Source organism: Prionailurus viverrinus, chromosome A1 (genome assembly GCF_022837055.1).
Source record: "Prionailurus viverrinus isolate Anna chromosome A1, UM_Priviv_1.0, whole genome shotgun sequence".
NCBI classification, from domain to species: Eukaryota; Metazoa; Chordata; class Mammalia; order Carnivora; family Felidae; genus Prionailurus; species Prionailurus viverrinus.
The window spans coordinates 179,449,384-179,464,135 of NC_062561.1; the positions used below are offsets into that span (position 1 = coordinate 179,449,384).

Here is a 14,752-nt window from a genome sequence, read left to right on the forward strand (position 1 = left end):
CTCCCAACAGATTTTCCCCTAGTGTCTTTTTTATGGTTAAGGATCTCTCATCCATCTAACTGTTGTGTCCCCTTAGTCTCCTCTAACCTGTGACCGTTTCTGATTGTCTTTCAAGAGCAAGGCACTTCTGATATGAAGTGTCAGTTATTATGCTGATCAGTTATTTTGTAGAATGTCTCTGCTCGTGTTAGTTCCTGGTTTTCTGATGATTAGGTTGAAGTTATGCATTTTTGACAAGAATACCAAATCAGTGATATTATATCCTTCTTGGTGCATCCTATCAAAGTGGTTCTTGATATATCGTGTTAATGGCAATGTTAACCTTGATCATTTGATTAAAGGGGGTGCCTATCAAGTTCCTCCCCTGATCTTAGTTTCTTTCAGTGGATCTTGCCTGCAAAAATGATTACTGTGGTGTTTGCCTAATGCTGACTTTGTATTTCCTTTATTCCTTCTTTATTTATTAATTAGAATTCTTCTTTAAGGAAGAATTGTCCCTTATCCCCTATTTATCTATGAATTCAATTATTTATTTGAGTACATATTTATTATTTATTTGAACACATATTATTTGAATACATATAATCTATAATTATATATATATAATTTAGTAGGGACTCATGGATGTGTTCTTTATTTTATACCTTATAATCTAATACTAACTTTTTTGTTTTTTTTTTAGAGGTAGAGTGTATGTGCAAGCAGAGGAGAGGGGCAGAGAGAGAGAGAGAGAGAGAGAGAGAGAGAGAGAATCTAAAGCAGGCTCCACGCTCAGTGAAGAGCCTGATGCAGGGCTCGATCCCACAACTCTGGGATCGTGACCTGCGCCAACCAGAGTTGGGACACTCAACTGACTGAGCCACTCCGGCACCCCTAACGCTAGCATTATTAGATATATTGCTCAAATTGTTCTGGTTTTGGTGATTAGGAACTCTTTCAGACTTATTCCTGCAGATTTTTGACACGTCCCAGCCTTCCTCTCTCCCCCCTCTCACTACTTCTTCCTTCCTTCTTCCTTCCTTCCTTCCTTCCTTCCTTCCTTCCTTCCTTCCTCTCTTTTTCTTCTTTCTTTCTTTCTTTCTTTCTTTCTTTCTTTCTTTCTTTCCTTCTTTCCTTCTTTCCTTCTTTCCTTCTTTCCCTCTATTTCTCTTTTTTCAAGCACCCCAGTACATTCCAGCACTACAAGATACTCCAGGCCCATCTTGCATTTTCTCGGTCCTAGTCCTGGAATCACCCACTTCTTGAAGGAGACTGGTTCCTTTAGCTGGAGAATGATATTCAGACACCAAGGTCTGGGTGCGAGGTGTCCTCATTGCTGGAGGGGTGTCATTGTCTTAGACCCTCCCAAGAAACAGAAATGGGAAATAAACGTCTCTACCCATGGGTTTATTTTAAAATGTAGGCTTTGTAAGTCCTTCATATCTGCATTGTTATAGGTTTCTTTCCTGAGTACCTTTTATAAGAGGAAGGATTTAAGACCAATTTTGATTGCTGTCTCAGGATTCTCATTGCCTATAATTTGGATGAGATTATCTCCAAATGATTGTCAGGGGGAAGATCCAGCTATCTTTTCTAGGAAGCTGCTTATCCACACTTTCTTTTTCTTTTAAGGGGTTCTTTATTAATTCTGCCATCAAGAGAGGTCTGATGGGTATAAATGGGAACAATATTGTCTGGTCTACAAACAAGGAAGAGGGAGCTGGAGATAGTGAGATTATGCAAGTGATGGAATTATGGCTGAACCAAGGTTGACAACCGTGTTATAAGTCCCATTTTAGGGTCTTTTCTTTATCTATTTTGTAAAGTAGTATTTGAATATTTTGTCATAGCACATATTTGAGTATGTACAGAAGCATTACATTCTTTGAAAAATTGAGATAATATTATACATACGATTTTAAAAGATGAATTTTTACATCTTAATACTTTTGTATGATCTTAAACGGCCATCTGTTATCCCATTACATGTATTTCTTGGAATCCACTGAACATATCTGTTATTAGTAGATATTAGGGTTTCACATGTGGGGGATCATTCATCACTTGATTTTCAGCACCTATAACACCTAATAAGCCCTCAAATATATGTTGAGCAAATGCACGACTGAATGAATGAAGACTGAATGTCAGAGGGAAATTTGCAGGGCTGGGGTGAGACCTGGAGATGCTATTACTCTAGGCACTGGGCTTGGCACGCAGAAGCTCAGGGAATGGGATGTTACAGGATGCTATGTCCAAGCTTCAGCTGAGATACCAAAATACAGTAGTGAGATACCAAAGTGAGTTTTGAGACAGACCTGTGGGTATTTCACTGGCTAGACACCACAGGTGGCTCTAAAAGTGTCAGGCAGTGAAGACTCAGACATTATTTGTGATTTGTTAAGAGATGGCTGCACTTGCCATCGTCCCCTTCTGTGGTTTTATTAGTAGGCAAAATAGATTGTGGCCAGTGTGATCCTATTGCAATCTCCCTTCTCTCTTCTGGATGATGTCTGCAATTCTACCATTCCAACTTTTAGCTTTTTTTTTTTTTTTAGTGTTTATTTATTTTTGAGACAGAGCGCGAGCTGGGGAGGGGCAGAGAGAAAGGGAAACACAGAATCCGAAACAGGCTCCAGGATCCAAGCTGCCAGCACAGAGCCTGATGCGGGGCTCGATCCCACAAACCATGAGATCATGACCCGAGCCGAAGTCGGACGCTCAACCGACTGAGCCACCCAGGCGCCCCTCCAACTTTTAGCTTTAATTTGTGACTATTAACCTATGAAATGTGAGTTCTCCTAGGAAGGGTAACTCTACACAAAAATCATTTGCATTCCCTTTGGAATGTACACTGAATACATGTGACCCAGTGACAATAAATGAATCTGCTTAATCCTTTCTTGAGTACTTGGGGGCAGGGCAGGGTGGGGCAATGGGGTAGGTCAAAGGTGACCAGGAATCTCTCTGTTAGCCCCAAGGCAGATCCCTCCTCATTCAGACAGTTTCATTCTCCAGACGGGGCTGTTTACTGTTTAATTAGATGCCTTCATTGCGCCTCCTTCGTGACCCTGGGCTCAGCTCACTTACCTCTTTGTTTATGTATCCATCTTTATTGATGTCATACAAATTAAATGTCCACCTTAGCTTCTCATGGACGGTTCCTCTCAGTAAAATCGACAGAGCAGTTACAAAGTCCTGACAAATGAAAGAGGCATTAATGACATTAACCACCAAGCCTTGGGGTGGGAGGAAGCTCTGTCTTTGGGTCAGACTCTATGACTGCTTTTATATAGTAGTATCTCCCATGTCCTCTGTCTCCTGAAGGGCATGGCCAAGCTCAGCGAAAGTGCCCCCCTTCCATTCCCTACCCTGCCCCATTTTGGGGGGACAGAGCGTCCTTGAGGAAGAAAGTATGTGCTGACATCTCCAGACACAGGTAAACACAGCCTCCTGTGGCACTGCCCTATCCCACGGCTGCAGTTAGCCTCAGAAAGGCAGTATCGTCTACCACCGGAGTTCAAATCCCTCTGTTACCACTTCCTAGCTGTTTGACCTTGGAGAAAACACTCAATCTCTCTTTGCCTCACCGTCCTCTTCTGTAAACTGGTAATAAATAATAGAATACTACCTTGTGGGTTACTATGAGGATTAAATGAGTTAATACATGCAAAGCACTAGTACAGAGTGTCTCGTGGTAAGCTCGGTGTGAACGTGAGCTGTTACACTCTTTTCCTTAGTCCCTCTGAGGCCCTGAGTTCCCAGAGGGGTGGGGCAGCTGCTGTTTCTCTATCTTCAGGAAATGTTTGTTAAATGGATGACAGACTGAAGCATCTGAGGACCCAACTGTCCCATCAGTAGCACACAGTTTAGAAGAGGAGATGGTGAGGACCCCAGGACTCTGAGACAAGCATACCTCGAACTTCACGGAGCCTGTCTGGGTGGTGTCGAAGGCGTGGAAGAGGTAATGGGCATACATGCTGGCATCTGAAAGGCACAGAAGGAAAGGCAGGTGACGGGAGCCAGGGCTTCACAGAGGGAAGGGAGAATGCTTGGAAACAATAAGGAAGAGAAGAGGGTGCTGCTGGGGTGATGGAAAGGAGGAAAGGCAGTGTGGGCAAGCCCACTGTGTAAACAGGGACCCATGTGGCTGTCCTGGATTTTAGGTGGAAAGTTCTTAGGACAAAGACAAGCTCTCACCCCTACATCTAGCCATCCCCGGAGGAAGACCCTCCTGCTGGTTCACATGGGTAATTCTTGGTGGGTGAGTGATGTGGCAACTGTGGGAAGAAGGCGCCCTTCTGAGTGATGTGCAATGCCATGGAGTGAGTACTCACTAGGGAGCAGACAGACCTGGGCTTGGCTAGCAGCTCTCCCCCTATGTAGCTGTGTGAACAGGCATCTAGCAGAACCTCTCTGAGCTCCTCTTTCCTGTCTCTGTACAAAGGGATGTAGCAAAACCTATCTCTTGGAATTTTTGAAAAAGTATGTTAAACTTTTCACATAGTCACATCATCTTAACCATCACCATTCCTGCCAAATGGTCAAAACTCAATAAACTGTGGCTCAACAGAATTCAACAGCAGTGGTTCTGGGGTCTTCATGGGGTGAAGCTGCTCCCCAACTTGCAGAGGGGCCCTGTACAGGGTCCCACACTTAGGAGGGCCCCATCTGTGCCAAAGAGGCCCATGAGAGACAGAGCTCAAGAAATGTTTGGGACACTTGGATCTCCATTTCATCAGGACCCAGGGAAGGGATCCTGCAGGAGATAGCTCCTGGGGGCAGGCAGTGAAGTGGCACGTGACTCATAGAAGCCTTGGGAAAGAGCCATTGATGTCTTAGGCCCATGGAGGCAGAGCAACTTCCTTCAGGAGTCAGGCACGGCAACAGAGTGTCTGTGGGCCTGGCACACTCACTAACCTGGACTTCTATGCACAGCTTTATGTTCCCTACATCTTTTTGGATTCATTTATTTCTACAATCTCTGGTATTGAAATTATTTTTCAAAGTTTCACCTTGCCCTCAGCTGTTGTAAGGAAAAGAATGGAGAGTGTGTAGCAAAATGGTGGAACCAACATGGCGGAGCTTTACATCAGACACTTATGGGATAGAATCCTGCTCTGCTACTTACTGGCTGCGTTATCTTGATCTTGATCTTGAGTGAATTGCTAACTTCTCTGAGACGTTGTTGTCCATCTCGGATATGATACAGTACCTGCTTTCTAGAGCTGATATGAGACTTTATGATATTGCTTTATTAATCTCTTCTCCTCTCTTGGGGAGAATCCATTTCAGAGCTCTTTTCTGCTAAAACTTTAGCTAATTCCATATCTTGTAATAAGGGAGGGGAATCTTACTCTGAGTTGTCCCTGCTGTTGAGGAGGAGACAGATAACAAGAAACATGAACCTGGAGGAAGAAAGGCTGCTCACCAGAGAAGGAGTTGGGAAGGATCTTTTCAAGATCAGACTCACCTCCATGAGGGAAAAACTGAGCGTAGATCTGCTTGAATGTTTCTTCATTGACCACACCGCTGGGACACTCCTGCGTGAAGGGGAGAGAGTCAGTGGGAGGGAGGGCTGCCTGGCCCCGAAGGAAGAGACTGGGTCCAGCCTTGGGGTTTAGGATTCCTCATCATCCCTGATGAACAGGGACAGGGCAAACACCTGTACACTTCTGTGCCTCCAGGTGAGTGGCCGGGAGATAGCCCTGCCTTAAGAATGAAGCTGCCTTGCAAAATGATGAGACATCATCAGAGAATTGGCACTGTGAGGTAGAAACAGCTTGGGATCTGGGCCTAGGAAGGTCTGGGTTTGGATCCTGGCTCAGCCTCTTCTAGGCTTTGCAACTTTGGGTGAATTAGTGTCTGATCCTCAATGTCCTTACCTGTAAAATGGGGCTAACAGTACCTTCTGACAAGGCTGTCATGAGGTTTAATATATGAAATAATACAGCAAATTAATACATGGGCATTCAGGCTTACACTTCAGTCTTTATGAGCTCAGCACAGACCTAAATCTCGTCAGTTCTGGGGCACTGACAATATTGACAGTGTGAATGGGTCACACTAAGGCTAGAAGCTGGGCCAAGGTGAATTCTCCAAGGTTGTGCCTGCCATGTTGTGAAGTTCCTGGGCTATTGGCCAGTTTCCCATCTATGGAGATTGCCTCATTCTTGCCTGAAGTCTTTCTTTCTAGCCAGGTGATCTTGCTCTCATGTCTTTATAGAATTGGCCTTCCTTTTACAACTACACACATGGAAAACTCTCTGATGGGCCCTGTTGACATTTGGAAGAGCTTTGCTCCAGATGGGAAATCCTGCCTGGGCCTTCAGATGCCCTGTGGGCCTTACATTTTTGAAGCCTCGATAAAGAACTTGCAGCTCCCTCTTGGTGAAATTGGTCTGGGCCTCCAGCTGCTCCAGTCCCTCAGGCCGATGGCAAACCATGGTCATCTCCAGCTCATCTTCAATCTTATCTGGAACCAGAGGAGATGGCATTGGAGTGGCTGACCTTAGTGGCCACTTGTCAGACCACAGTCTGGGCTGTCAAAAGAGTAGTGTTATGACCTGGGATAAGGGATTCGGGGCTGGGGTCACACTGCAGATGATCCTTCTGCCTTGACCACCCCCCCACCCCCAACCCAGTCACTTCTGTCTCACACTCAGTCCAGTCATTACCCCAGGGGTGTCAGGCACTACTCAGGGAGGGAGCTTCAGGCTGGAGATGAACACGTTCCAAGTGGAGATGAAGGCAGGAGTGCTAAAAATAAGTCCATAATGAAAACTTTCCCTTTCTTTCAAAATAACTTCTTTGCACATTCAATTTGCTGCCCACTGAACCATGTGAATATTCTAGAGACACAGGTAAGTGAGTGGAATGATTAACAGCTTTCAAACAGCAAAGGGAAACAACTCTATTAAAAATGTAGAGCAAACTCTTACCATTTGGTACGAAGAGATGAAGGCTAACCCAATTTGGCAAAAAGTTCCAATTATGGCATGTTAAATATTAATTTAAGAGTACAAGTGTATTTTACAGTGTTGTTTTGTAATGTCTACTAGACATTCTTAAATAATAGGCAATTGACTTAAATGGGAACTACTTGATATAAATCAAAGCTTCTGAAGCATTTGAGGGGTTCCAAAAACAGTTGCCTGAAGTAGCAGTTTGTTCCTCCAATAAGAATGACAATGTAATATAATTTTTCACCAGTTATTGAGAAAGGGTCAAAGCAAGAAATCTGCCCATCTCCTACTGAAGGACCACAAACTGAATAAGTGGAGGCTTCCACACTTTACCATCACAGCAGGATAAATGAGTGTTTTCCTCTGGGTCCTGCCAGACGCTTTCTATAAATTTATTCCAATCAAGAATCAATTGTCGACTAACCTTCGCTGCCCATTGTTATCGTGCAGACATAAGCAAATCCATATACTGAACGACTGTACATCTGGGCCAGCAAGAATAACGATGAGATGGGCAAGCTGCTGGGAACGCCACACTCCACATGACACCCCATGACCACAGAGGGTGGGGGGCAGGCTATGTTTCTGAGAGAACAGGGTGAGCAAGTGCTTTCCACTGAGTATATCTGTCTAGTCAGTGCCAAGCTCTTGCTATCAGATTTTCTCTTCAATTGTCACTTTTCCTTTTGAGACTGTGATCTTAATACAAAAGGAAACTCTCCAAATGAGTTTGCGTCTTGGACATCTTCCCTAAGGAAATGGATATTTGGGGAAGGTGCCAGGGAGAGGCAGAAGAACTTGGTAATAATTCCCAGTGGTTGTCTTTCTTGTGTGCTGGGCAACTGGTATCACCTTATCCTCTTGGGAGTAGGGCAGATTATTTAATATAAATAAGATACTCTGTTTATACAACATAGCTGCAAGTGACCGATTTCTTTTTAATTCTTACAGAGCCTTTAATTATTGTTTTGTTTGTAGCTAACAAGTGGCAATTACCTTAACATTACAGCATTTCTATGTAAATCAAAGGGCTGATCCACCCCTCCAATGCCCCCCCCCACGTAAATTTAATTCAGAATACTTGCCTATATTTTTAGCTCATTTTAAAATAGAAATAAAATTATTGGTTTGAATCTCCCAGTGTTAGATTTAATAGCAATTTTATTTTGAAAAACACAGATATTTAAAAGTGTGAAGAGAGGTGAACTATTAAAATGGAAACAAGGAAGGCAGAAATGTATTTTTTGGAAGAAATGATGTATTTTTGCAGGCATATAGTATACCATTCTCACTTTAACTTATCCAGAAGCTGAAAAGACTTCTTTTGAAAGATTGTCTTGTTTCTATTAATCTTCCTGTGACTGAATTCTTCACAAGATCAGGGAAGTCTGTTTGCGGAAGTCTGTGAGAATCTCTCTGATTCATAAGCTGCACTTACTTACCATCTCCTCTATTATAAATGCACTAAATAGTTACTGAAATATCAAATATTAAGCCAACTTCATTAAGGGAGAACTAGACTTTATCAATAAATGATTTGTTTGCTGTCTGGGCAGAGGGATCAATTTCCGTATTGGATTCCGTAATATCTGAATATTGGGATGATGATTGCCAAGCTTTGGTTTGGTTTTGCTTCTCATCACCCTCTAATTGTCAGGCTGTGGTAACATCAGTCACTGAAGGAAATTCATGTCTTTGGGGCTCAAGATGCTGGGAAGTAGCCTGCATGTCTTCAACCAGTGGTTCTCAATTTTTTGTTTTAATGTATTTCATAGTAAGAGCTACAATTAACAGCACATTCCAGGATGCACATACATATAAACAAAGATTTTGTGACATATTTTGAAGCAAAAATTTCCTTAAACACTTTTCCCTATTGATGTGAGATGTACTCTGATCTCAATTTTAATCTATTTCTTTGTAAAATTGTGTTAACCTTCATGTGTCATGACCTGTGAATGGAAAACACTGAGTTGTCTACACTTGTGGCAACCTTCTAGAAGGGCCCACATCTCAGCATTCCTCTCCCTCATACCTGCTGTCCCTTCCCCTCCTTCATCTAGTTCCAGCCACTATAAATATATTCTGAAGAAATTTCTGAAGGGGCTGCTGAGGTTTTCACATTCCTCCTGTTGCACTGACCCCCCTTTCTCAGGGAGTCCCTGGGTGCTGCCCAGGTGGTCCCAGTAAAGGAAGGAGGGAGGCCCAGCTCTCGGGTTGGAGGAGGAGGAAACAGAACTAACAGGTGGGAAGCCTCTTTGACAGTTTCTTCTGTTAAGAGTCTGCAAGGTGAAATGTTGCTTGATATTATTTTTGTTATTAAAAGTAATGGTGAATCATTTACTAAGTCAGATTGAGTTTGGATGATAGACATTAAAATTAACCTAGAAATTTAGTACTATGGTGGTAACTACATAACAAGAATTAGAATACCTTCTGTTGGTAAAATACTGTTAATCTGTAAAATGTTTTCATGCCTGTTGTCCCACTACAACCTTGTGTGTGGTGGGGAGCGAGTATTAGAAAGATGGGTGTCTTAACAGACAAGGAGATTGTCTAACCATGAGTATCTTAAACACTGATGAATTGCCTATTACTGCGGGTAAAGCAAGCTAGAAAAAAATCAACGGGAGGGGATTTACAGCAGGAAATTCCCAGACTGAAGGAGAAGTTGGAGAAGATGATTCAGATTAAGTGGTCTTTATTGTTTTGAGCTCACGGACTCTTCTGAGTGGGATAAAAGCTTTAGACTCTCAGAAAAAGAAAATGCACCTAATTATGGCATTTTTCTGTACTTTCAGTTGGGTCTTGGATATGTTAAACCCATGGAGACATGTTAAGTGCTTCTAGCACAGGAGATCTCTTCCAAGCTCTGTCACTAAATGGCTTTGCCTAAGACAGAATGGGACCTAGAATCGAGCCAGTCCCAGGTCTCTTTTATAGATCTGGCTTCCATGTGCCCCTACAATGGCTTCCCTTTCCTTTAAGCACAAACTGCAAATTGGTTTGTGACCAATGTGACAAAGTTTGCAATATTAGGAGCTGTGCTCCTAACAAGCTCTGTACAGGTCACACCCTTAGATTATGAGTTGTAAGAGGACCCAAGCCTTTAGTCTCCTCCCTAGTGAATCTCCTCTGTTAGTTCCATGACCATGACCACGGCCAAAGCCAAAAACCATGGCCATGATGACTTCCTTCTCCCTGCACTAAAAAATAGTCTCTTCATCATGGGGTCTCTGGGTTGGACTTGATAATCACCTATCTGTTTTCAAGGTTACAAAATGGTGGCCCTTGACATAGAATGCAGCCTCCAAATAGGTCTTGTTTTGTTTATAAAATGTGATGGGGTTTTTTTTTTTTTTTTGGAATAACTGCCACTATTGAAAGATGAGAGATTGACAAATTCGGATATTTTATTTCTCTTGGAAAATGGGATTATCTAACAACTTTTAGTCTCAAATTCTCACAAGGAAATAGTTTATGAAAGCTGAGCAGTGGCTGTTCCCTCTGAGCAGCCAAAGCCTCTAGCGCTCCACCTGTACGCCTGTGGCTCACTTCATTCATTTATGCTACCTTCCTGGCCCCACAGGCATTTGACTTTTCCCTTCCTGATCTCTGCCCACTTACCTCCCACCTACCTTTTTTCTTACCTCACTCACCACCCAGTCAACCACCTTTTCTCTCCTTACTACTTATTTAAACACATTCCACTTTGTTTCACAAAGGGCTTAAAATTGATTATAGGAAATAAATATAATAAATTTAAAAGAGATAAAGTAACAAGAAAAACTGCCTCAGAAAATGTTGATTTGATTAAGAGGTCAAGGCCATGGGGAAAAAGACAACTTAGAAATACAGGTCATTTATTGCAAGCAGTGACCAAGCTTGAGTCACAGACTGGCTCTGAGTTTTTACATATTGTTGCCCATTAGAGAAAAACATATCCGTTTCTTATTAGGAACAAACCTCTTCCTCTAACTTGTCTCTAAAAGAAATTTTCCAGCTGTTTCTATATAGGTGGTGTTTGCTAACAAGGGGCAAAGAAAGTTGGTGAATGAGTAGACTAATTACAAAATCTATTTGATTAAGAAACTCTTCTTTCGGAGGCACCTGGGTGGCTTAGTCGGTTGGGCGTCCGACTTTGGCTCAGGTCATGATCTCGTGGTTCATGGGTTCAAGCCCCTGCGTTGGGCTCTGGGCTGCTGGCTTGGAGCCTGGAGCCTGCTTCGGATTCTGTTTCTCCCTCTTTCTCTGCCCCTCCCTTGCTCACACTGTCTCTCTCTGTCTCTCAAAAGTAAATAAATAAATAAAAAATAATAATAAATGTTAAAAAAGAAGCTCTTCTTTTGAAAGTAATATGACCAAAGTAGTCAAGTTAGTTTAAACTTTTTTACCTCTCTGATACTGGTAATACCACCAGGCGATGTCTAGGAAAAAGTAAGAAAACATTTTACCAAATCCATTCATCGAAAAGACAAAGCATACTTTTATTTTCCATGGAGATTCCACTCGGAGGGTGTCCAGGTCACCATCCAGCTCGACATACGCAAAGAGATCTTGTAGCAGAGCTGGTGCTGACCTTTTCCTTATCCTTTTCCCCAGGTGGGAGCAGGCAAGAGTAACGGGTCACCTCGCAGTGCCCACGGCTCCCAGCAGGGGGCTCATTGAGCATGCCCGCAGCCATGCAGCCATGCAGCCCGAAGAGAGATGGGATGGCATGGGGCAGAGGATGCACGGATGTGGATGGGTCCTTGAAAATACCTGCATGTTTGGTTGTAAAGTGGCTTATATGATACCCTTCACAACAGAGGCCCCGTGGTCCCCCTCTGCTACCTTGTCATTTGAAGCTGCACATTTTGTAGGATTCTATATTCGCTCACTCAACGATCATCAGTGACATACCTACATATTTCAGTGAATGAAACGATTCTGTTCCCTGCTCTCCTGGAGCTTACAGTCTACAAGCCTATGCTTCTCTTTTCCCTTTAGGAGCTTGATAAGTAACACCAATGCAGGGGAAAACAAGGTTGGGGGGGTGTTGTGGAAAAAACTAATTAGCACATTAGAACTTGTGAGCAGAGTGGAGGCAGGTGAAGTCCCCTGTTGTGCTGAATACAAAACATAAGACAGATTATCAGACCTGGAAACTCCTTCATGGCACCATAGAGTTGGATGGGTCCAGGTCCCAGAGAGTAGAAAATGGGGGTCTTGTTGCTCTCCTGCAGGCCTTTGTGGTTGATTTGGGGGGTCAACTTGGTTTACCTCTGTAGGCTATTATTTGAACTTCCTCCTGTCCTTCCATCACTCCTGACCAAGAGTGTGTGAGCCAGTCCAGCTATCACTTTAAGTGTGTTTTGGTCACTCCCCACCCATACCCCAGACAGCAGGGGCTCATTTTCTGCTGTCCCTAAAAGTGGTGGTATAGGGGCACCTAGGTGGCTCAGTCAGTTAAGCATCCAACTTCAGCTCAGGTCATGATCTCACGGTTCGTGAGTTCAAGCCCCGCATTGGGCTCTGTGCTGACAGCTCAGAGCCTGGAACCTGCTTTGGCTTCTATGCCTCCTTCTCTCTCTACCCCTCCCCTGTTCTCTCTCTCTCTCTCTCTCTCTCTCTCTCTCTCTGTCCCCCTCAGTGCTCTCTCTCTCAAAAATAAAATAAAACATTAAAAAAAATTTAAGTGGTGGTATAGATGGATATCCATCCTCTGGTAAATATTTCTGCTCTTGGGGCACCTGGGTGGCGCAGTCGGTTAAGCGTCCGACTTCAGCCAGGTCACGATCTCGCGGTCTGTGAGTTCGAGCCCCGCATCAGGCTCTGGGCTGATGGCTCAGGGCCTGGAGCCTGTTTCCGATTCTGTGTCTCCCTCTCTCTCTGCCCCTCCCCTGTTCATTCTCTGTCTCTCTCTGTCCCAAAAATAAATAAACGTTGAAAAAAAAAATTAAAAAAAAAAATATTTCTGCTCTTGACCTGGTCCTGATCTGAATCCCATGGGAGAAACTTATTTTGCCAGATTTAGTTGCCCTCTGTTATCACTCTGATTAATAGCATTTGCACTTATTTACCATTTCTAATAGACTTTATTTATTTATTTTATTTAAATTTTTTAACATTTATTTATTTTTGAGACAGAGAGAGACAGAGCATGAACAGGGGAGGGTCAGAGAGAGGGAGACACAGAATCTGAAACAGGCTTCAGGCTCTGAGCTGTCAGCACAGAGCCCGACGCGGGGCTCGAACTCACGGACCGCGAGATCATGACCTGAGCTGAAGTTGGCCACTTAACTGACTGAGCCACCCAGGCGCCCCTAATAGACTTTATTTTTAAGGCAGTTTTAGGTTGACAGAAAAATTACGTAGAAAATACAGAGTTCACATGCACATCACCTCACGGCTTCCCCTATCATTAACATCTTGCACTAGTATGGTATATATGTTACAACTGATGAACCAAGATTAAAATATTTTTAGCTAAAGTCCATAGTTTACATTAGAGAGCATTCTTTGTGTGGTGCAGTTCTGTGGGTTTTAACAAATGTATAATGTCACGTATCTGCCACTACAGAATCCTCCAGACTAGTTTCACAGCCTTAAAAATACTTACATAGCATTTTTGTAGTGGTATGTCTACAAATATGGGTTCACCGTCTCTGCCATGCCAGGGATGGGATTGGGAGAGAGATGAAAAGACAGACTGTTCATATGGAGGTCTCCGACTAGTGGTGAGACATGCACAGAGACCAGGATTACAAACTCAAATGCCAGTAGTAGTTGGTAAGTAATTTAAATGAGTCAGGTGCTGGGTGTACAACCTGAGTGGCAGGGACTGAGAACTGGTGAGTCATTACCCCATGAAAGGGAAACAGCTCTTACACAGCTAGTCATTGTTATATAGAATTTAGGTTCACAGAGCCCAGATTTTTAGTTTTTCTTAAGAGCTGCTACAGTTAAGATTGTTTGTGTCCTGACTCTTAGCTGTTATCAATGACTTTAACATTGGGAACATACAGCATGGGCCAAATATGATATTCCCATTTGTAGGATGCTATGGATTGCTGGCCTGGAACCCTTCGCTGGCAAATCATGCCAAGGCCAAGTACTGGCATGGCAGTGTGGACATGGCTGAGGCATTGGGAGCCAAGAGGAGGAAGCTCTTCATGAATAACCCCTGGATGGCAGGAAATTGAAAGGGGTGGCAGGGATGGCTCCAAGGGGAGCTGGTAATTTATTTGAGTCTTCAAGAAGGAAGGGAAAAAGGGAATATCTATCATATGCAATGATACAGAAGCCAAAAGGCCAGGGTGAGCTCTCCTCTAGTACAGCTGACTTCTTACAGAGAACAACTGGAAAAGGAGTATTAAAGAAATAAACCAATTAAAAAATTTTTTTAAAATTACCATGGTAACAGCAACAAAAAGACACCTAAAGACTGGGCAGGGGGTGGGGGAACAGGAAAAAATACCTTAACACATGTGTTTGAAGGCACTGGAGAGCTACCAATTTATCCTATCTTTAGAAGCAATGATTCTGGAGGGAAGAAAAACTCATTAAGGTGAGCCTGACAGTCAGTGCTGCTTTTCATCTCACAGGGTATGCTGATTTATAAGTGGCATGGGTTCTGAGCTTGAGAAACTGAGCAAAAGGGTCTGCTAAGGGGAAAGAATATAAGCAGAACTTTCAGCAATCTGCGAAGACAAAAATGGGATCAGTCCTACGAAGACATTCAGGGCTCGAGGGACCAAGACCGGAGGGGCCACAGAGGAGGGGAGCACAGACTTAAAGTTATCAACCTGAGCTATCATAAGTGACTG

The 14,752-nt window shown here is 43.3% G+C and overlaps 1 protein-coding gene across 6 annotated transcripts in view; it reads right to left on the reverse strand.

Moving 5' to 3' along the window:
* The window catches only part of KCNIP1 (potassium voltage-gated channel interacting protein 1), a 344,734-nt gene that overhangs the window by 7,471 nt on the left and 322,511 nt on the right, over positions 1–14,752 (reverse strand). For 2 of the 6 annotated variants that reach the window (XM_047869910.1, XM_047869939.1), the window contains exons 2-6: positions 11,339–11,371; positions 6,330–6,454; positions 5,453–5,522; positions 3,896–3,966; positions 3,070–3,177 (exon numbers count right to left, since the gene is read on the reverse strand). In XM_047869910.1, coding sequence (XP_047725866.1) covers positions 3,070–3,177; positions 3,896–3,966; positions 5,453–5,522; positions 6,330–6,454; positions 11,339–11,371 — 407 coding nt within the window. Of the gene's footprint in view, positions 1–3,069; positions 3,178–3,895; positions 4,008–5,051; positions 5,065–5,452; positions 5,523–6,299; positions 6,455–11,338; positions 11,372–14,752 lie in introns of those variants that run through there. The other 4 variants (XM_047869921.1, XM_047869948.1, XM_047869928.1 and 1 more) reach the window with 3 other exon arrangements.